The sequence below is a fragment of the Aulostomus chinensis genome, chromosome 21, assembly GCF_037954235.1.
Source record: "Aulostomus chinensis isolate RoL2024-O1b breed Wild chromosome 21, RoL_Achi_v1.0, whole genome shotgun sequence".
Classification (NCBI taxonomy): Eukaryota; Metazoa; Chordata; class Actinopteri; order Syngnathiformes; family Aulostomidae; genus Aulostomus; species Aulostomus chinensis.
The window spans coordinates 16,718,426-16,739,609 of NC_141340.1; the positions used below are offsets into that span (position 1 = coordinate 16,718,426).

The window sequence follows — 21,184 nt, forward strand, 5'->3', positions numbered from 1 at the left end:
CCTCTTTTTTGTCAGTGTTCTCTTTGTGTCTCAACATTCTGCGATAAAAGAAAAATAATCTGATGTAGCGATCAGTTAAAATAAAAAGGAACAAATATTTGAAGTTTACTTTTATAATCTGAAGAGTGTGCTGGAAGTACGTAATGACGAGGTTAGCTTGTGGTGTACTCAAAGCTGCATGTTCTCACACCAAAGACAAACCGAAGATAAACATGACATTTTGTAAAGACGGACTTGTGGTTTTTTTAACTTGAAAATGAACAGTGCATCTACATACTTGCTTGTGGGGTACTCACTGGGCTAGAGGTAATAGCACACAAGCAGTTTACCAGTTCAGTTAGTATCGCTGTGATGCAAAGTAAAACTTGAAATATATATCTCAGCACACTGCCTGAGACACTGCTGTTTTTGGGTGGCTGAGCACCCATTTTTAAATCCCTTGCCAGTTTCCGTTTCAGCTGTTACAGAGTGGCAGCCCTGAAGTTTCTTTTATCTTCAGGATGACACGAGTTTGGTTGAGGTGGGTTTTTGATATTTTCTGTAGATGTCAATATTTGCTCAGCTGCTCAAAGTAAATCCTAAAATGCAACAAGGCTGTAAGCTTTGGCCATAACTGGAACGTCTGCTCACTCATGTTTTTAATCATGAGCGACTTGGTCGCATATCAGGCTGAGTGAGATTTATGGCCTCTTTCACTGAGAGCCTCTGGACAGGCTTTAATGGAGAACACACACAGAACAGTGTTTACATGGAAGGTGCTGCTGTGGACCTGTTTGTGGACCGGCTGGGGCTGGTGATTAACAGCTCCCTGGAGACGTGGGTGAATTGAATAAGGGAATGAGGGTCTCCCTTATAAGGTTGAGGTGTTGTAATTAGGGTGCTGAGTCCATTTTTTTAAGATTCATCTACTTCAATTTGGGAAATGGAAGAGGCATATTTAAAAAAAAACAACAACAACACACATTTGGAAAAGGGAAAAGGGAAGAGAGTTAAAAAAGAAAAGAAAAGAAATACAACACGTCATATCTGAAAATCAATTAGTATGGATTTGGAACGTGTGGCCTTGCTGGCAGGGCATCAAAAATGTTTTTATCATTCACTGAATTAAATCAGTCAGCAGCTGTTTGTCAGCAAACGTCACAGGCGCTCACATGATGTTTGTGAGTATAGCTGCTAAAGCATACATTTAGATTCCTTGTAAATATCATGGAGGTCTTTTTTGTCGCCATCTTGAGGCTTGATTGGTCAGTAACTCTAGGTTGGTGATGGACACTTATAATGGCGGTTAAATCTGCTGGCACTGTGTTTAATCCTCCGACTTTGAGGGTCAGACGGGGTCTGTCTAGAAATTCCCATTGACTGCATTCAATGTCACACACATACTTTTAGAACCGGAGTTACATTCCTGTACCTGGACACATTATTTGGTTTGTCTAATCATTGAATGCTACTGTGTAATTCAGCCGCTGTTAATTCCCAGGAGCGAGTCTTTCTTCAGCTTCCTTCACGACCTCTAATGGCATCAGAAAGCATAGGCACTACGTTAAAAAGTGTCGGACATTGGACTTTGTTTGTGTCAAGTAGTGATGCACGTAGCAGCACTTTTATAAACCTGTGCACATGCATTTAGTGCAACTTGTGTACGCAGTGAAGTATATTTTCAGCTTAAGGGAAGCTAGTGCAGAGTACACACATCGAGCTGCTCCCAGTCATCTAAAGCACCCAGACATGAACACGCATTCATTCTGTGGCTGTCCTGCTCTCCGGGGTCTCAGCATGAGTAGAGTCTTGACCTAGATGAGTCAAGTTTGATTTGGGAGTTAACTACACTCCTCCCCTCCTCTCTGAAATCGTCATTGTCTGGGGATCACTCGGAGAGCAACGCTACACAGACACACGCACACGCACGCGTGCGCACGCACACACACAGCAGTGTTATTGTTAAAATGTCTAGGTGTCTGCTGGAAATGTCATCTCTGCAGGCAAGTTGACACTCTCTTCACTTTCTCTCCAATAAATAGCCTGTATTGTCTTTCTGTCAAGGGAAACAAATCAGTCTCTGTCTCTATCCCTTGCTCAAAATGAAAACAAAATAGTTGACTCAGCAAACTTGCGGGAATGCGGCATTCTCTGTTCGATGTGAGACTCCAATGGGATGAGTTGTTATAGAGGATAAGAAAACATGTATACTGAAGAAAGTAGACTGCGACGGACTGGAGACCCGTCCAGGGCTCCTCTCCGCGACGCTTAACCGATAAGCAGTATAGAAAATGGATGGATGGGTGAAGAAAGTAGAACCTCTCTGGCTTAAATCCATAACGACCAACATAATTAAATAATTTGATATTAAGTTCTTTTTTCTGGACAATGTCAGCGATCAATATTTGAACAGTTCATTGTGAGGATGTCACCCTAGGCTAAACCGTCATATTACCTGCATAAAAATGCTCAAAATGGAGTGTACATTATTTACTACAGAGGCTATAAATGAAATTATACTAATCCTTTTTAGAGACAAAAAAAAAAATCCTCTGCCAAGACACTATTCCTGACTGTGGTGCTAAACCCTTCACAGAGGCACACTGGCTGGTGCTCTTGCTGCTGTTTGGCCCTCAGTTGACCAGCATCCCTATTTTAGTCCACTGCATATTTCATGTCCTTTGCCACAGTGTTCCCACCACTTCATAGTTGTTCTGCTCCCCTGACAATGGAGTCTTGTTCCCATGTGGATGATTCAGGTCAGAATGTATTCAGCGGAAATCCCCCCTCACTCTACACAGGGGACATCAATATGTAGTCAGTGGTTGGAGAGAAAGTAAAAATGGCTCGGTGTCATAATTTATTCAGAAATTGAACTGGCCCAAGCTTGAAGTATTCAAAACAGCCCTTAAAAAAATTGCTTTTAGGCATTTCATGAAGCCATGGTCGCCTGGCACTTACATTCAAATTAGTCCAGTGTGACAGCTTGTGCTTGGAGTATGCATGGACAATGGACCACGTGAGAAAATACTCCCCTCCAGACAGCCTTCATCTGCAGTGCATTTATATTGCCTGCATTCTAACTGGACTCACAAATTTACATTTGGATGGCAGAGACCCAATGGAGTCCTAAACATCCCATAATGACCCGTATCTGGAAGAAAAGGAAATCTGTATTCTAAAATACTGAGATTGATGACATTCACCACACTGCAGATGTTGATTAATTAGTGCGCCTGCTTAAAGTGAAATCCATATCTTCAGGTTAAATGATTAGTTCACTTTGAAATATGCAGAGAGGCAAAGTGAAGTCTTTTCCTTCTGGACAAACTTAAATCAGTAATGCCAGAGCAGATATTTTTAACGGGAACCTGCAGCAGTATCGGGCTTGAGAGCTTCAAATCACAGGTCACGAAGCGGTAGTCGCTCTTTAACCCTCGAAAAAGTCAGCAGCACAACAATCGATCAGATTTTGCTGAAGAGACTCAAGGTTCTTTAAAAACCGACAAACAAATGAAAACAACAAAGCAAACAAACAAAGCATGACAGCAAATATATGGAAAGAGTCGGGCCAGATTTACTGAACTGCGCAAATTTGCGGGAGGTTTTCCACAATAAAGCAACAGATGGGAGCGACTATTTCTGCAGTTAACCTGCCAACAAGATGGGCGGCCATAGCAGTCGCAGAGGTCGGACATGACACAAATATTTGCATGATTGCCCCCCAAAAACCTTCGGAAGTCATATTAATTGATACATCATGCATGATAACTGTTAACAAAAATCGTTAAAATTTGACAACAGTTAAGGGCCGGACTCCACTGACTACTACATGGGCTGACAGTAAAGCCCCTTTCACACGGCACCAAGAACGCGAGTGTTTGGGCACTCTGAAAGGGTCGACTCAGCATTTCAGTCCGCGTCCATTGTGTTTTTTAGCAGCTCGCCTCGGCTCTGCTCGGCTCGCCTGCAGTGTGAAAAAGGCACCCCCGCGTTGTCTCAGGTTTCCTGTTATGACCCGTTGATGTAGATCTACCTTCGTTCTGATTTAGTCACGGTCAGGCTGTCGTTGTGGAAGCTCCGGGAAAAAAAATAAAATCAGGCTGGGCTGAGAGAGCTGCTCACTCACCTCTCAATAAAGTTTTGGCCTCTGCCATAAGATCAGTCTTCCTGTTGATGTCCCCGAGACTCTAGTTCACTTTTTTCTAACAATTTACATGTGGATGATCTTCAGTGAATTAATCTACGCTTGGGAACTCCCCCCATTATCGATCATGGCAGCACACTGGCAAGATTGTGAAGTCCGCGAGCTTCTCATCATCCGCTGTGAAGAGGAGATCCGACGGCAGATTTCTGGAACCGTACGAGACACGGTGATTCGTGGGAACATCACCGGCATTTTGAGACACGGCGCGCTTTAATGCGTAATGATGACGTTGTCAGCGCGATGACGTACGAGAGAGAAAAACACAGGAGCGCAGCCCTCACAGCGGGAGCTACTTGAATGCGCCCGAATGCCAGCAAACGCAGGTACAAAAAGCCGCTTTGACCCGTGTGCTTCAGTGTGACAGGGTTATAAAAGAGAAACTTTTACAGATGCAAATTAAAATAGAGCACCCACCTCCTGACACCCAGTTTGATGTTTGTGGGAGCCACCCCAAAAGTTGAATCCAAAGCAAGACCATCATCTTTTACACAATGCAGTCACACACGTTAAAAAAAGCATGTTTGAATGCTGTGATGATGCAAACAGTGGAGGTTATTGGGTGATGGGCCTGATATGTGGCTCCAAGTTACTTTCAAGTGTTGAATGACCTTGTGATAGCAGACAAAATTATATTTCAGCCCCCAAAAAAAAGAAAAAAAAGAGCTGTGACGCCGAAGTCTGAATTATAATAGTGTTTACGTGTGGAGGGATGAGATAAGATGGTTTTACTTATCAGCAGCGAATTAGTTTTGCGTGATGCTTGAATGTCAGTTCAGAAATACTGGATCAAGTTAATTATTTCTTTCATTCTGGGCGGGCTGAAACATAAAAGCAGAGTAAAAATGCATTTTGTTTGAATTTAAAAGCATCTTCCTCTGGATTGTTTATCTGAAACGTAGAAAACTGATTCAGGATCGCCTACCCTCTGAATATGATTGCATAACAGCATCAATACACAACTGATTTTACTCTGCATAAATACGAAATGGCAGAATCCAACCCCCATTTGACAGACTTTTGCGTCCCTATTGCGAAATAAAGTATTTACAAAAATGTCATCTGAAACACACGGGGTGAAATCCAAAAAAGTCCATCCTTAGCTTGTCCTCTATAACCTTATCAGTATGCAGAAGCATTAGCTCCATTACCTTGTGTTGGCAGGCAGTTAGGAGGAGGGGCAGCTCCATGCTCCAGGTGTAGTCAGGACCCTCTCTCATGCCATTTTAGTGATTAGAAACTTCCAGAGCTAATAGAATTACAGCTGACCCCCATCTCTTTCACTATCATGTTGGGAGTTGATTTTGGTGCCTTATTGGAGCCTCTTCGTTAAAAAAAAAAAGAAGGGAAAACTGAAGTGTGCTGCAAGTCGGTGGTGTTTATGACCAACTTAAATAATGCATGTGAAAATGTAGTCTTCTTATTTTTAGTATGAGCATTTTTACACCGTGCAATTTTACCCGGTCTGCAGAAAATATTATTCAGATTGAAATTAGCCTTTCATAGCCTTTCAAAGGTTTACAGTGTAGTTCTTTTTTATATCAGTATTTGTGGATTACTGAGCATATGGCTTGATAAAGAAGACATGGATTGTACTGAGCAATGCACCTGAGAGTTTATAGGGATGTTTTTGGGCAGTTTTGCTTTTTTTTTTTTGGTATATCCAGTTGCCATTAGCTTCAAATTAAATAAATACAGCTGGCCTTTTCTGTCTTTGGAGTAATGAAGAAGAAATGCAGGACAGACAAAGTATCTGTGAGCTTGAGACAGCTATTTGTGAGGATGTGAAAGCCCCCCAAAAAAAAGACATATTGGGTCAAGTATCATCTTAAGAAGATGTGAATGCTTAGCACAATTTGAAATTATAGGAGTTCACAAGAGGGAAAAAAAAATGAGGTCAATGCTGACTTCACCCCAAACGTTGGAAACGTGGCTTGTTTGTCACTGGGGTCATATTTTGGATATCAGATGCTTATGTGCAGTTCCCTGCAGCTGCCCTGTTTTTTTTTTTTGTGTGTGATGTAACTACGATAGGGTACCGTGCCGCATCACATGTAATTTACCAGACTGCCTGGTTCTTTCAACCCTGCATCACAATGCCCGTTCTTGCTTTGAAAAAAAGCTACAAGTCTGAACCAGTGGTTCATCCTCGTGCCAGGGGCGGTGCTTTGCCTGCTGTGCCAGCCCCCACTTTGGACCAACTAGCTGCAGCTGGTTAGGAGGGTCCATACACTGCTGCTGCTGCTGCTGCTGCTGGACCTGTAGTGCTTACAGCCTGCTTCACTGAATCCAGGCTTTTCTGCTTGATGGGCAGATTGTTGGTCACTGGCTGCAGCAGTAGCACAAGTTGAGCTGTAGCATCAGCAGAGTGATGGCCTGTTGCTGGTTCGTGCCAAATGCAGGTAACATTCGGATTCAAACACGCATGTTTGCCAGTGACTGGTTCAGTGAGCGCGCTGAAGTAAGGTAAACCTTGCTTGTACCTCTTCAGTATTTATTAAGGCCAATACGGTCTGAGTGGTTGTCCCTACCCTGAAGAGGTACGGCATCGTGGCAGCGATAAATTATAGTGTAGTTTTAATGTTTTTGTCTGGCGAGGTTCCTGCTTGTGAAGGGCATCTCTTAAAGGTGGACTCAGCCTACTCTCAGGCAACAACACAGACCCTCCTTTTATTCGTGCTTGCTTTGATTTCCTCTACAAGTAACTATTCATATTTTGGTTTTCATTGTGAACTGACCTTTTATGTAATTAATCAGACACAATACCGCTTCATGTCATATGTTCATCTCCTGTGTGAGCCCCAGAAACGGTGTAACAACCCTCAACTTCACAACAGTGAATGGAGCACACCGTTCTACAGCTGCTCCACAAGTCATGTCCTGGGCATGTCCTGTCAGTGGAGCCTGCCACGCAAACTCACAACTGCTTTCATTCTGTTTTAAAGCTTTCCTCCATGTTCCTTTGGCTAAAATGGTAGTGAGAATGTATTAGCTGCACACCTTGTGCCCACACCCAAAATCATATTGAGCACCTGACAGCATACATAACTTTTTTTGGGGGGGGGGGGGTTGTCAATGTAATACTAAACAAAATGACTCAAATATTGTCTTATTTGTAGATACATGGCGATGCTTTTGTCCACTGATTCATTCAAGCTTATATATTTCCACCCGCAAACAAGGTGAGTGTGAAAGATAAATAAAGGGCAAAGCAATAAGGGGTCATATCCCCTGTAGAGTCTGACCTCCCCCCATAGTGAATTGTGGTGTGTACATCTCTGTGACCCTGCACCTTGGTCATAATCCCTCACTACAGGGGCTGGATTAGGGCCTCGTTTTATTAGCCACCTCCCTCCCCCAGTGGTCTGGCTCCCCTCTGCCTGGATAGATGGCTGGCTCAGTCTGAAGTGGCAGCACCAGTTATTAAATGACCAACCAAACCCTTCGGACCGCCGGGATAATCCCATCACAAATTAAATAGAGAGGAATCGGTTAGGGAGAATGGGGAGGGGTAGAATCTTTGTATTGTAACCTTCGAAAAAAAGGGAGAGCACAAACAAGCACACACTTCTGAACAAATCTCTTATTTGAGGATTTGCACCTGTGATGGAATGATTGACATTTTATCAAAGAGAAAAATCTCACTAAATAGAATATGCCATTTAAAAAAAAAATGTATTTATTTTCTTCAGTGTTTGGATGCTGGCGTTAATGTGACCCAGCCAGGCATCGTAACGTGACGTGTTGGCATGGACCTGAAGTGCAAAGCAGACTGGAGGCAGAAAACAGTAAATTTGTACAAACATCTCAGTCACGCATCCGTGGCAGACTGGAGGAAGATGAATTGAAACCGAGAATAGCCATATCTGGCTTTTTCAGTGGCTTAGATTTGAACATTAATTGATATCTTCAATATCATACATCATCACATTATTGTCACATGTAATCCTATCAACAGCATAATGATTGGATTTGGTTATTTGTTGTCATTATCAGTTGAAGCACGCTTCTTGTGTAGATTGGTGGAGATGTAATACAAATCAATGATCAGCCTATGACAATGGATTCCTCACTCCGCAAGCATCTGGAAACAATCACTGAGCGCAAGGAGAGATGGATGTTGGCATTTTTTTCAAAAGACCAAGATAAGCCGTACATCCAGTAACAGCTGAGCCTTGAGGTATTCTGGGAAACACACCGCAGTTTTTAATCCACTACAAGTGTCATATGTCCACACACACACACACACACACACGCACGCACGAAAAAATCAAAGCTTTACTCAAAGACAAAAACAAACAGATATATACAGACGGAGGAGCGGAGTCAGATTTGTACAATCTTGAAGCTGCATATGATTTTCCTTTCACTTTTGCCTCCTTTCTGTGGATCTAACTCGTTCTGTTTTGTGTGTTTGTGTCACATCTAAGCCTGTCATAGTCTAATACTGGATGTTAATTATCCCTGCTGTCTGAGGTGAAAGTCATTAGAGCCCTGAACTGGATGTGAACCAGACGCTATTGAGAGGGGGCAAAGTCTATTAAATGCTATTACTGAATCCTCAACCTAATTTAAGAGAAGACGCACAATGACTGGCCGTCTGGCTGTTCGCTGTGGTCTCTTTATTTTATTCCTAACCTTCTTTTGAAAAAGCCTCCAGACAACTTCAGAAATAAATGAAACACATTTGCAGTGGAGAAATCGAGAATATTAAACCTGCTGGGGAATGCTGGCGTGTTGGCATCATCTGTTTCGGCAGAGTCAGGGTTCAAGTTGTAGCTATGGAAGCAATGTGTCGATACGTATGTGGGAATCGCTAAAATCTTTTAATAACACGTAATGCACCGCTCAGTGGAATGAGTATGTAGTGTCCTTTGTTTTAGTTTTATGAATTGATTACCGTGAGCATCATATGACCATGAGCCACTGTTTCACAACAATAACAACAACAACAACAACAACAACAAAAAGTTCTGTCATATAATAACATTGAAACAAGCGAGCAACTCTGACCTAACAAGAAGATATCAGTTGATGTTCTGTGGAGCAAACAGCCGCCCTCGTAAACTGTGAACTTCTTTAGGAACTCACAGCTCCTTAGGCCACATCAGGATACAAAAACATCCATCTTTGTCTACTGGAAGGAATCCAGACCGTAAACTGTTTGGGCTGCAAAAGATGTGTTCGACAGTCAAATTTCAAATAAGAAAAATACTCCTACTAATCATATATTCATCTTTAAAAAAAAAAAATTCACACAGACAAGAGATTACAGATGATAAACTGGACAAAGTCAGTCCATTGTTGTTTCTGTTGCTGCTATCCAGCTAAACCTTTGTCCGACTCAGACTCTCAGTGTTGATGCCGGGCCTCAAGAATCACAGACAGTAGCATTCCAATCTACCCAGTCTTGTCACAGCATTAAGCACGCATGATTTGCTGCACCGCGTAAGCCGCAATTAAAAATGCGTCACTTCCACCACTAAGACATGTCTCTGGTGTGTCAGAAGCAAGCTTAGCACCAGCATATGCTTTTTACAATGATCCAGCGATGGATGACAGGTGGTTACCCAACTATTTGCATAATTATGGTGTAATGTGCAGGCTGCTTGAATGTTATAAACCCATCAATACGGCCTTTTGGGAAAATCCTGATGATTCATACCACAACTGATGGATATACTTAGAACCTTCCCTTTTCAACAGCTGGATTTCTCACTGAATGTTTTGACTGGAACAACTTCATTTCTGGTACTTGTTTTGGCAGTTTTGATGAAATGTGAGAACTGAAACTACTGAGTTTCAGTTGCAAGTCGCTCACTGGCAGCTCTAACATGGGATATGTTGGACATGTTTGAAGGGAATGGGTCACTTGGACATGAGACCCATCAATTTTCCATATTCATATGCAGGGGATAGCTGGATGTGCTAAGATGACTCTTCGGAGTACAATTGTGATATATGAGGAATTTAGCCTCAAGTATGGTAAATATATTTGTGCTGGGCTGACACCTTTGGACACATTGACACATGCATGGTGTTGTGCCTTTTTTTTTTTAATATTTGTAGACCTAGTTTTCTGAATCTGTGCTATAAGTGTGTGTAAAAAAAAAAAAAAAAAATCCTCTGCTGTCAAAGGCCTCACCCTAAGCCATATCTTCCGTAACGGAGTTGTATAACGTTTCCTTCGGGATTCAGGTTACCAAATTATTCAAGCAAAACTATTCATTATCCCAACTCTTAATGTTGTGGCTGACAGAGAAGTCACAAGGTACTATGACTACCAGATGGACCAATGTGTGACTTAAACAATTTGATAAATGGACAAATCTGCATGTGGTGTAATGCTGTAACCCCTCTGTTTTTCCTCTCTATCGTATTTGTCTCTTTTCCCCTCATTATTCTCTCCTTTCTTATACTTGTCTTTGCCCTCCACAGACATGCCTCTACATGTCCGTCGCAGCAGTGACCCCTCCCTGGCAGGCCTTCCGACAAGTGAAATCCCGGTTGGTCCAGAAGAACCGTCCAGAAAGAACCCATCTCGCTGGTCCACAACTGCTGGCTTCCAGAAATATTACCACAAATCAAGTTCAAATGCCAGCACTGGCAGTCAAGAAAGAAAGGTAATGTATGGTACTGTGTATCAAGCAAGTAACTCTGAAAGCCAAGTGATCTCATCGGATTGCATGGACGTGTGTCTGTGTCAATAGTAGGGGAGAGCAATCGGCTGTATTTTCAGATCATCCAGTCATGCTTAATTGAGAGTGCTGATTTATGATCCAATCACATGAAGGGTGGGCGGAGTTCTGTCAGTGACAGAAAAGTTGAGTTGGGGCAACAACAACAACAACAAAAAAATGCCACAATGCAAACAAAAAAGACATGCAAATAAAAGAGATACGACACTCCTAAAGAAGCCACAAAGGAAGCAGTCCAAGTAAACCATAGGTCCAGGTTTCCAGGCTCATATTAACGTCACTTTTATATAAACTGCTATTCATGTCACTCTGTGACTGTACTTCTCAATGTGTTGTGTTTACATGGTCTGCCATTTAGAGTTAGGTTTTATATGATGCTAATTATGCTTGCAGCCACATCGGGACATTAATGCTGCAGACCATCCCGCCGAGGCTGCTCAATTGCATCAAGCTAGCGACGTCAATGCACCTCACCAGTCCTCTTTAATGGCAACTTTTGCAAAAGATGTTAACTACAAGCATGGCAGCACAGGTGGGTTGAGTGTACGATAGCTGTTACAGGATATTTAGCCAAGGACTCCGCTCCATTCTGCATACTAGTGAATAGGCAGCCCCTGTTATATTCCTGCACAGCGTCTGCTCTTCAGGGGAGTAAGACGTCGCCTTCATTGTCACACAAGATTCTGAGCTCTCGTCTGTGAGGCTTGAGCAATGCTTGTTTGTAATATGGTCATTGTTGGTGCAGTTGCTCACATGTGTATGTGGATCCAAAGACTGACAGGACTCCAAATAAATTTTTTTTTAATGTTCATGTAAGTGTCGAGGATGGCATTCCATGTTTTGAAAACAAGTTTGTCCCGCTTGGGAAGGTTTTCAGTGTCGCCCCATTTGTGATTCGGAGCAAGAATTGCCTTCTGACAGATAACATCCTCAAGATCAGCTGGCAAGCGTTTCAACTTGGACACCCACACCAAAGACACCGTCTTTGTCGGGTGTGTTGGCCAGTGACGAGTATTTTGTGCGACAAGAAATTGAACGCGTTTTATTTTGATGACGTTAATCTTCAGGTTTAGAATTACATAAAAAATACTGATGAATTAAAATAGAATACATTTGATATTCATTCTTTACTTGACAAGGCCACAGGGAGCCGCAGCAGAGGGATGAAAGAGCCACGTGTGGCTCAGGAGCCGCGGGTTGCCCACCCCTGGTCTCGTTGAAACAAATGATGAGCGACGTCGGAAAATGTCGTGACATCTTCTTAAGTTGCCTGCAATTGTGCAAAAATCGGACATCAATGGCTGCTCTGTACGATGTCCATCACAAAAGATGCAGATCACAAAAATGCAGGATGTACATTCATGAGAAATGAAAGAGAACTCAACAGCACATAGAACAATGTTTATTATATTTCGTATTAAATTTACTGACAATACAAGCAGAGAATGACGTGGTATTTTTATAGGCTAACAATAGGCTCATTCTTACAGAATTCATCACCACAGCGCTGCAGATGTCTAGAAGCTGCATCACTAATAATGTTAGAGAAACATTAAATGACTCTTAAGTCCTCCGACCTCCAGCATTCTCTAGTTTCAACCTCCTTACTATAACTGTCTCCCCACACTGTCATTCCTTTTCTCCACCGCACCCGAAATCAAAGAAGTAACCCTGAGATATGAAAACTGTGCTGCCAGTTTGCAGGTATCAAGCCGTGGCATCGATGGTCCTTTGCTCTGTAGTTCACTCTGATAACGCATCTTTTTGTCTGTCTAAAAGAGAAGCAGAGATAATAAATCAAGCTTTCTTTGTTCCAAATGCACATTTTCTGGGGTTTTAAGCTTCTGATTATGACATTTGGAAAAAAAAGAAAAGGAGCACAAGGTACATCCTCCCCGTAGCAAGAGAGAGGGGAAGCCAATTAAACTCTCAAAATGGCTACCCCCATGCGGTGCTGACAGACCCAATGAAACAGGGAGGTTAAAAAGGGACGACTGAGCGCTTGGAACGTGACACCGCAACCCTCCATGCTATTAGTACATCTGGAAGCATAGTGTATGATCCAATTTAAAGACACTTTAGTTGCCAGTGTGTCAATAACACAACAGCATACTACCTCGTGGAAAGTGGAGAGGAATGTTTGGAGTGAAAAGGCTATCAGGTTATTCATTTTGTCTGGAGGTTTTCTATGGCCCATGTCACAAAGAGCAAACATGCTTTGGTAGCCTGTGTGTTCAGATAGAATACAAAGAGCAGGACAATATCAGTGGTTCTTTCAGACGTTATTTTGTGTTTCATGGCCACTTTGGGATCACTGTACACCGTAGAAATAAAATGAAACCGTCGCATTCAGTCGTCATCAATTGATTTCTCGAAAAAGACAATGATTATGCGCTCGGTGCACGATTAAAGGCTCAAGTAATGTTTATTTGACGTTACTGAATAGAACGAGAATAACTCATTATCAGTGTTCACTGTGGGGGGGGTTTTTGTAAAAAAGAAAAAAAAGAAAAAAATCCAAAGCAACTGAATGTGGTTTCAGGCGTGTGTTTCAGTTTGTCCAGCCCAACATTTATCCATCCATACGTCCTACTCTCATTCATGCAATATTCAACCATCTGCAACGCCTTGAGAGAATTATTTCAAGTTTGGCACAAGTGTCCCCTTGAGCAAAACAGAGGAGATCTTTGTTGTTGTTTGTGGAAATTTCTTTAATAGAGTACACATGTCCACTTAGGCTCAATAATGACCTGAACACATTTTTCGTGGTCAAAGGTCAGGTCACAGCGATAGGCATACGTCACCGAGGCGATGAGGTATTTCTAAGTTCTCAGTTGAATGAGTCGTGGTCTTCATAAACCACAGGATCTCAATTTCCTTCTGATATACACTAATGGCTCTTCCAAGATGAAGACGCTGATGAAGTCAACTCTGACGTTGAGACATGTACCCCTCACTTTGTCTAAGGGAGCCAAATAATAAGTATTGCCGGAGAGTAGGGATACAAGCAGTTCCCTTCCGTTCCCGCTGCAGCCATTTACAGTTTAATTCTCTGTGAGTCTAGTCTTGGCTATGTTAGGTGAGCCTCCTCTAAATCTCCATTCTGAGAGCCAACAGGAGTCCGGAAGTCATCGACAAGTAGTATAAAATCATCGAACTCTTAATGACATCGCAATACCTCATGGTCTTAGCTCTCCATGCTCAGCAGAGTAAACCAATGGGGTTAGCTCTTGGATATGAGCGCACTGATTTCATGGTACCTCTCTGGTATCAGAGTTTCTCTACATTTTACAATCTGTTGTGTCAGAAATGTTTCTGCAGTGAGGTCGTGCTGTATCACATGTTGGCGACTGAGGTGATGACGGTTATCGGGGGTCGTCTCAGTCGAGCCTGTGTCTCCAGCTAAATTTTACGCCCCTGTCTGCAGTGCCTCCTTAGGCCGCCGCTTTCAACTGACGTGCAGGGGTTATGAATCTCACTCCTATTTTTCTTGCTTTGTGTGGGTTTTAAATTGTTCACAAGTCTTTTGTATTCCCCTGGTATTCTTTGGCCTTTTTTTGTGTGCGCTTCTCATCCTCCTTCGCATTCTACAACGAGTCACTCGGGAATATTCCCTTTTGAAACTTATTTATCTGTTCTTTTCTTGTGTGATGTCTCATTAAAAAAAAAAAAAAACCTCCAAACTTCAGTTTTTGTCTGTCTTGCGCTGCAATTTTGTAACTCATTAAACCTTTAACCATTCTCATTCTATTTGTGGGTCTTGTCTCAACTGTGATTTTCAAAATGAATTGTCTTTCATTGTTATTCAAATAGCTTCAGCCTCCCTGACCTTCAAATGCTGGGATTTCAAAGCCCAGACAGCATGTCTGAAATGTAATCAGTCTACTTTTGTATGCTTGTGGTCATTATAATAAGTCTGCTAGTGTTTGACATTACCTTATGAGGAGCACTTTTGAAGGTGCTCTCTGTGTAATGGAAGAGCTAAACTGTGGCTGCCTTCTCATAAGAGGCCTCTTACTAGCAGCTCGTGTTTAGCTGTGGGGAAAGTTGAAGGGTAAGGGGTGGAATGGAGTGAGACTTGAATGAACATCAAAGTGTTGGTGTGGCACAAATCCAAGACACCGTAGCTGACCTCCACCGCAAAATGCTTGTTATTTCAGCTGCTATAAATAGCACCAAGCTGCAATAACATGTTTTTTTTGGTTGTTTTTTTTTTTTAAATGGAGGCTGGATCAGTCCTTGAAACTGATTGTTGGGAATGGGCTTCTGATGACTGATTAGTTGAGTTCTGTCATAGATGTTCATGTCTCCATGTCATCTCATTCCATTGAAGGGCAGAGGAGGTCATGCCTATCGGAGTCTTCCTCGAGACGCGAGTAGCAGGACCACTCAGTTCCAGAGAGAGATGACACGATCTTCCCTGAGTGCCAACCACCCTATGGTTGACCGTTGGCTTGACCGACAGGAGCAGGTATCTTGTCACACTTAGTAGAAATGTTTGCGAACACAGACGCTAAACTCAGCCGTAAGCTGAACCGAATGGGCTAATATAGTAACAGTACTGACCAGGGCTAGTTACCGTGAATCAGTAATCGTTGATTGATTATTCAGGATTTTAGAAGCAAAGAGGTTTGACTCAGAGCCTTGGGCTTCACATTTTTTTTAAAAATCAGACGCCTTTTATTGTCATTGTAAAGCAAACAACGAAACTGGAGTGCAACTCCCTTTGCGGACATTTGGTTTTTGTTTGGTTTCTGAAGCAAACAGCATCAACTGCCTGGATTGAGAGGACAATCTTTCAGATAGAATGGACAACACCTTGGGAAAACAGGCTCTATTAAGTGCTGTCGGCCATCTTGATCACCATGTGATCATTGATTGATCAATGAAATTTCTTCAAATGTCCATCCCTAATTTTGGCAACCCTTTTAAGTGGACTAGGGTCCACTCTGCTTTCAGGGTAACGATAATCCACCCTCCTGTTACCTTTCTGTATATAAACATTTTCACACACATTGAGGCTAACAGTTTTACATTTTGGGGAAAAAAAAAATAATTCTAGTCGTTTGGTCGGTACTTGCCATTGAACAATACTACTGTCGAAAGTAAGAGGAGAGTTGAGTTGTTTACGAAACAATGACATCCTTTTACTATTAAAGTGTACTTAAAACTACTGAAATCTTTAAGTGGGACATTTAGTTCCGAGACGAGTAGTACATTTTAAGTACATTTCTTTGTTCCTTTCAGACAGCAGGCCACTGATGAGACTTTCCGCCCTTGTCTGTCTTGGGCCATCCCCTTCTTTTTGAACTATTATCTGTGCTCCTTCTCCAGGTGTTTTTTTTTTTTTTATGTTACCTCCCTCTTTCCTTGCTGGTTCAGTGTCAGTGCCTGCTTGTTTATTGCTGCTACATAAAGTATACTTGAAGAAATATATTTGCAGTAGAAATATGCTTTCATTTATCTTAAATACAGGCAGTGTTTTCAGGCTGCAAATCTTATGCTTACACATGAAGCAGTTAATGTTTAAGGGACCCACAAGTTGTGTCAGGTCAAGCACCAGCCACAGGCAATAATATTTTATATGGACAGACTGCTAGAAGTCATATGAGCAGCAGCAAGTAGAAGGAGAGAAGGAGAAATCTGTCAACCAAATACAGTAAACCAACTAGGTTTTAGAGCGAGGAGTCTCCGCAGAGATCAAAGCGTTTGGCAGATTGAAAAACTACACATGAACCTCTGCTATGGCAACGTGGTCATGGTCATTTGTTTATGGAATCCATCCATCCATTTTCTATATTGCTCATCCATTAAGGGTCTGGGGGGGGGGGGGGGCTATCACAGCTGACATTGGATAAGAGGCGGGGTTCACCCTGGACGGGTCACCAGTCCGTCGCAGGGCCATCAGGAGCAATCGGGCTCAGTGTCTTGCTCAAGGATACTCTGACTTGGTCAGCGGGGGAAGTGAGGATCGAACCAGTGACCCTTCGGGTGCTAGACGGCCACACTACCTCCGAGCCATGCCGCTCCTGTATATGGAATGTTTCTTAGCAAATTTAATAATAATTTGGAAGCAGTGATCCCCCAAAAATATACAGAGATTATAAATCATTGAGCTTAAAAAAAGTCTGCAACCTTATGTCACTCAAAGACAGATTATGTACTGGTATCTCTGGACCTTGTATCATCAGAGGGCTGTTGTTTCTACCCCAGGTAATAAACTGTGTCAATGGCATCAGCAACCTTATCTTTCATGCTAGGAAGAACACCCTTGTAAATCCACCTTCCCTAAAGTCGAGCCAAAAGTTCTCTGGGGTTTACACAGGTTGCTTTAGGTTCCATTTTCTTGTGTAAGTTTCTTGGCCATTCAGGCGCTTTAGCATCAACCTGTTGCCGCCCCACCTCAATGTCACGCTATCCAAGATGACATGTTTTCATTGTGAAAGCCATAAACCACACATGCTACATCAGGAGATTGTTGTCAATCATGTGCTGTTTGTTGTTAAGCTGGAGTAAACCAGCAATGGATAGGGCTGACCAGGGACAGATTGACAAGATAATTACATTTGCCTTCATCATCGGGGATGAACATGACGAATAGCTGGCAGAGGCTGGCAATACACCCCCCTTTATCCAGAAGAAAAGCCTTCCCTGTCTCTTGTGTACAGTCATGGCCTCCGCTAGCGAGCATGTTTAAAGCTAGCGTTCACTGATCCACCTGAAAGTGTCAAGTGTTCACATTCGTAGCCCATTTATAGCATGAAACTTGCACGCCACTAGAGCCTCCTTCCAATGTGTATGTTGGCTTATTCCACAGTCAGCTTCCCTGGAATTTATACTTCCTTCAGTTTACCCATTTGTTGGTCTTTCTTTCTCTGGTCTTAGTCACAGTCGGCCCAGCCAAACTTGTGTCGCTCTTAAGAAACCATAGATATTTGAGGTTTACAATTTTTCCCTTGCAAAGAAGTCCTCTATGTCAGGACAATCCGTGTGTGTGTGTGTTGTGTGTGTGTGTGTGTGTGTGTGTGTGTGTGTCTTCTACAGTGTGTAAATATATTGCAGCATAGATTCAAGATTCAAGAACTTTATTTGTCACATGTGGATGTACACAGCACACTCACAGTTAAATGGGGTTTGCGACAAGCGCCCCTGTGAAAACTGTGCATAGCTTGGAAGAGGGGAGCTGTCCCGACGGCATGTGGACACGCCGTCTTGGTGCATCTAACATACAGAACGTACTATAGATAATACACATCTAATATGATATCTAGTCATCTCATCTCACAATAACTTTGAAAATTTCAGTGCTTTCTGTTTCGTTGCAATTCATTTTTCCTTAGTTTCTCCACTGTATCCGTAGCAGCTGAATTCATATGTATGTTTGAAGTTAAAGCTGGCTGCTCTGGCTAAAAAAATGTTATCAGATGAAATGGTTGTATATCGGTATATAATGCTAATTATCAAGATAAATGTCAATCATAACTTCTGTCAAGTTTAAAAGGCTTGTTTTTGCTCTACTCGGTGAAAGCTGAAGACGCCAAACAGTTCATGGAAGTGGGAAACCTACTTCACGCTCTGACTGTGACAAACAGGGCTTAACTGATCAGTAAACAAAATATTTCATAAAGTGAATAGCAGAGGATCAGATGGTTGACCAGATCACGTACGAGAAGGAATGCCAGCGCTGTTGAATCCACACGCTCAGTGAACAGCCAGCCAATCACATCCAGGAGCTGGCAATCCAATTTCTGCCTCCATCTTTTGTGTCGATCTTTGTTGCTACATTTCTCTGCTTTGCAGTTCATTTTCTCCAGATTACTAGCCTGTCGGTCTTGCCACTGCGAATGAAAACAAAATCGAACGCTCACACTGCTTTCCCAAGTCACAGCTCATACTGGCTTTTCAAAATAAGGACGTTGTTTTTTTTTTTGTTTTTTTTTTTTATCTGTCACTATGCACATTGCAGTTAATGCCAGGTGTTCAAAAATGTTTCTTAAGAGAAAATGATTAGTAGGTTGATTCATGCTGGTATTGTATTATCTAAAAAGCAAAAATCATCACATCTGAAGGGTTGCACACAGGCAGTGTCATGTACAGAGCATAACCTCAAATGTTAAAAGTCCTTTCTGAATACAAGATGAAGACTTCCACCCTTAAAATACATTTCTCTTTAGCCATTCCATAGTGTAGTCCTATTAGAATCCATATGTAAACATGTAGTGGTTGACAGCAGGAGTGCCGCCACTGTAAGCATTCACATAGCTTCGGAATGTGTAATCTGACAGCTATATAACTGGATAATTCATAAGACAGAAATCCACTCATTAGATGTGACATAGTGATGTTTGAAAGCAGCACCTTGTCGCTCAGTATATTTTCATTACCTTACCTGCTGTTCCGCGCTCTTGATTGAAGCCTTTCCCTCCCACATATGTTGGTTTGAAATTTTGTGTCGTTCTCTTTTTGATGGGCGGGCAACTCAGCAGCGTGGAATTGAAAGATAAAAATACACAGCGTGGGTTAATTAAATAGAATCGTGATCATTTCTAAAGCTGTGGTAGAGATAATCACTCAGACATGCACTCGCAAACACACACTGAGGTTTTAGGAAAATCACACCAATTAGCAGTTGTTTGTTTAGCACGGATTATGGAGCTGCTGTACTTTCTTATTCTGCTTTATTAGTGAAAATGTTAAAGAATGAAAATGTATAGAAAAAAAAAGTTTTCTTGTATTTTCATCATGGTGTACCTGCATCATTACTTTTAGCAATGATATTTACTGCAATTCACCCTGAATTTTGAACCTTTACATTTTAAGTACTCCCTCCATCAAATGTCTTCCTTTGATTGCTCGTGTGTGTAAAGCAGATCTGTTCCGAGTGACAGCATTTGGCACGCTGAAAGTACTTCGCTCTGCCATTCATATTTAAGCAGCCATTCATATTTAACCATTCACATGTCATCTGCCACCTCACAGTCCAGGAGGCCTTATCTTATGTTTATCGAACCTGTCAATAAATTTCCCTTTAGGTGTCAAAAGGTTCCATTGGAGGCGTCGAAATCCCTCGCCACCCTCTGCTCACGAGGGAAGAGTGCTCTATCAGGCACTATATGTCAAGGCCTTGTGAGTTATTCTTTATATAAACAGCTGGCATTAACGCCAGCCTATTATCCCACTGATGAATGTTAATGGGCCCGCCCGCTGAGCAACACACACGCACACACGCACGTATGCACACACACGTTTAGATCTGGCTGAGTGCCTCTCCACTGTATTATTTGTCTGCCCTGATGAGGCCATTATGATGAGCTGTGCCAGAGGAGGGTTGACAACAGCTGTCAATCATAGATGGATTTAACCCAATCAGAATTGTTTACAGGGAGTGAAGCTGAGAGCTTTGCACCCCTTGAGATTTAAAAGGGCTATATATCATTTTACATGTGAAAAAAAAACAAACATTCATATTCCATTTTTAAAACTATGCAAATTCATTCATTGTTTAGTTATCTGATGCCATCTTGTCCACTCTATGCTTTGAGTGGAAAATATCTGAGTTGAAACCGCTCTGATTAGACATCTTTGATCAGGCTTCCGACTGTCGAAGTGCCTCCCTCTCTTTGTTGTCTAAATGGGACACCTTGTCTGGCGAGTTTTAAGGGAAACCAAAGTGGCGAAGTGCCCGGCTAAATCGTTGTGCCAACATGTTGAAAGGAGAGCAAGATGAGTCCGTTCAACTTCAAGCTGGAAGAGGAGAGAGAACAGCACACTCCTTTTATAATTCACATCAAAGATTTCACACCAAAGAACACAAAAATGCTTTTGTGAGCTGATTTGTCTACAAAATGTTATTTTCTCCCTCCTTTTATGCCTCTCTCACTTGAGATAGATGGTGGTTTTTATGCCTCTGAGCTAGCAACAGCTGTAACTGAAGGATTGAAGAGGAGAAAATTTGGAATAACAGTCCACTTGAAATCAACAGTGAATGGATGTGAATTTGGTGGTCAAATCAAAGGTCCGAGTCCATTTATAAAACACAGCTAGAAAATACATACGTCAGTGTGATATGATTGCTACGGTACAATCATCATTAGCTCAGGCACTTTGTCGCCGTCCTAACTACAGCCTTTTGTTCACATGACTTTTTAATTGGTTGGATTTTCGATGGTGGCGGCACGGTGGTGCAGTGGTCAGCACTGTCCCCTCACAGCAAGAAGGTTCCGGGTTCAGGTCGCGGCTCCAGCACAGGATCTTTCTGTGTGGAGTCTCCATGTTCTCCCTGTTCCTGTGTGGGTTCTCTCTG

General features: G+C 42.2%; 1 protein-coding gene across 7 annotated transcripts in view; it reads left to right on the forward strand.

Annotated features, from left to right (window-relative positions):
• The window catches only part of LOC147241878 (partitioning defective 3 homolog), a 390,131-nt gene that overhangs the window by 162,895 nt on the left and 206,052 nt on the right, over nucleotides 1–21,184 (forward strand). For 6 of the 7 annotated variants that reach the window (XM_086192266.1, XM_086192260.1, XM_086192261.1 and 3 more), the window contains 2 exons: nucleotides 10,622–10,806; nucleotides 15,215–15,352. In XM_086192266.1, the coding sequence (XP_086048392.1) occupies nucleotides 10,622–10,806; nucleotides 15,215–15,352 (323 nt within the window). The remainder of the gene's footprint in view (nucleotides 1–10,621; nucleotides 10,807–15,214; nucleotides 15,353–21,184) is intronic. The other variant, XM_086192265.1, reaches the window with a different exon arrangement.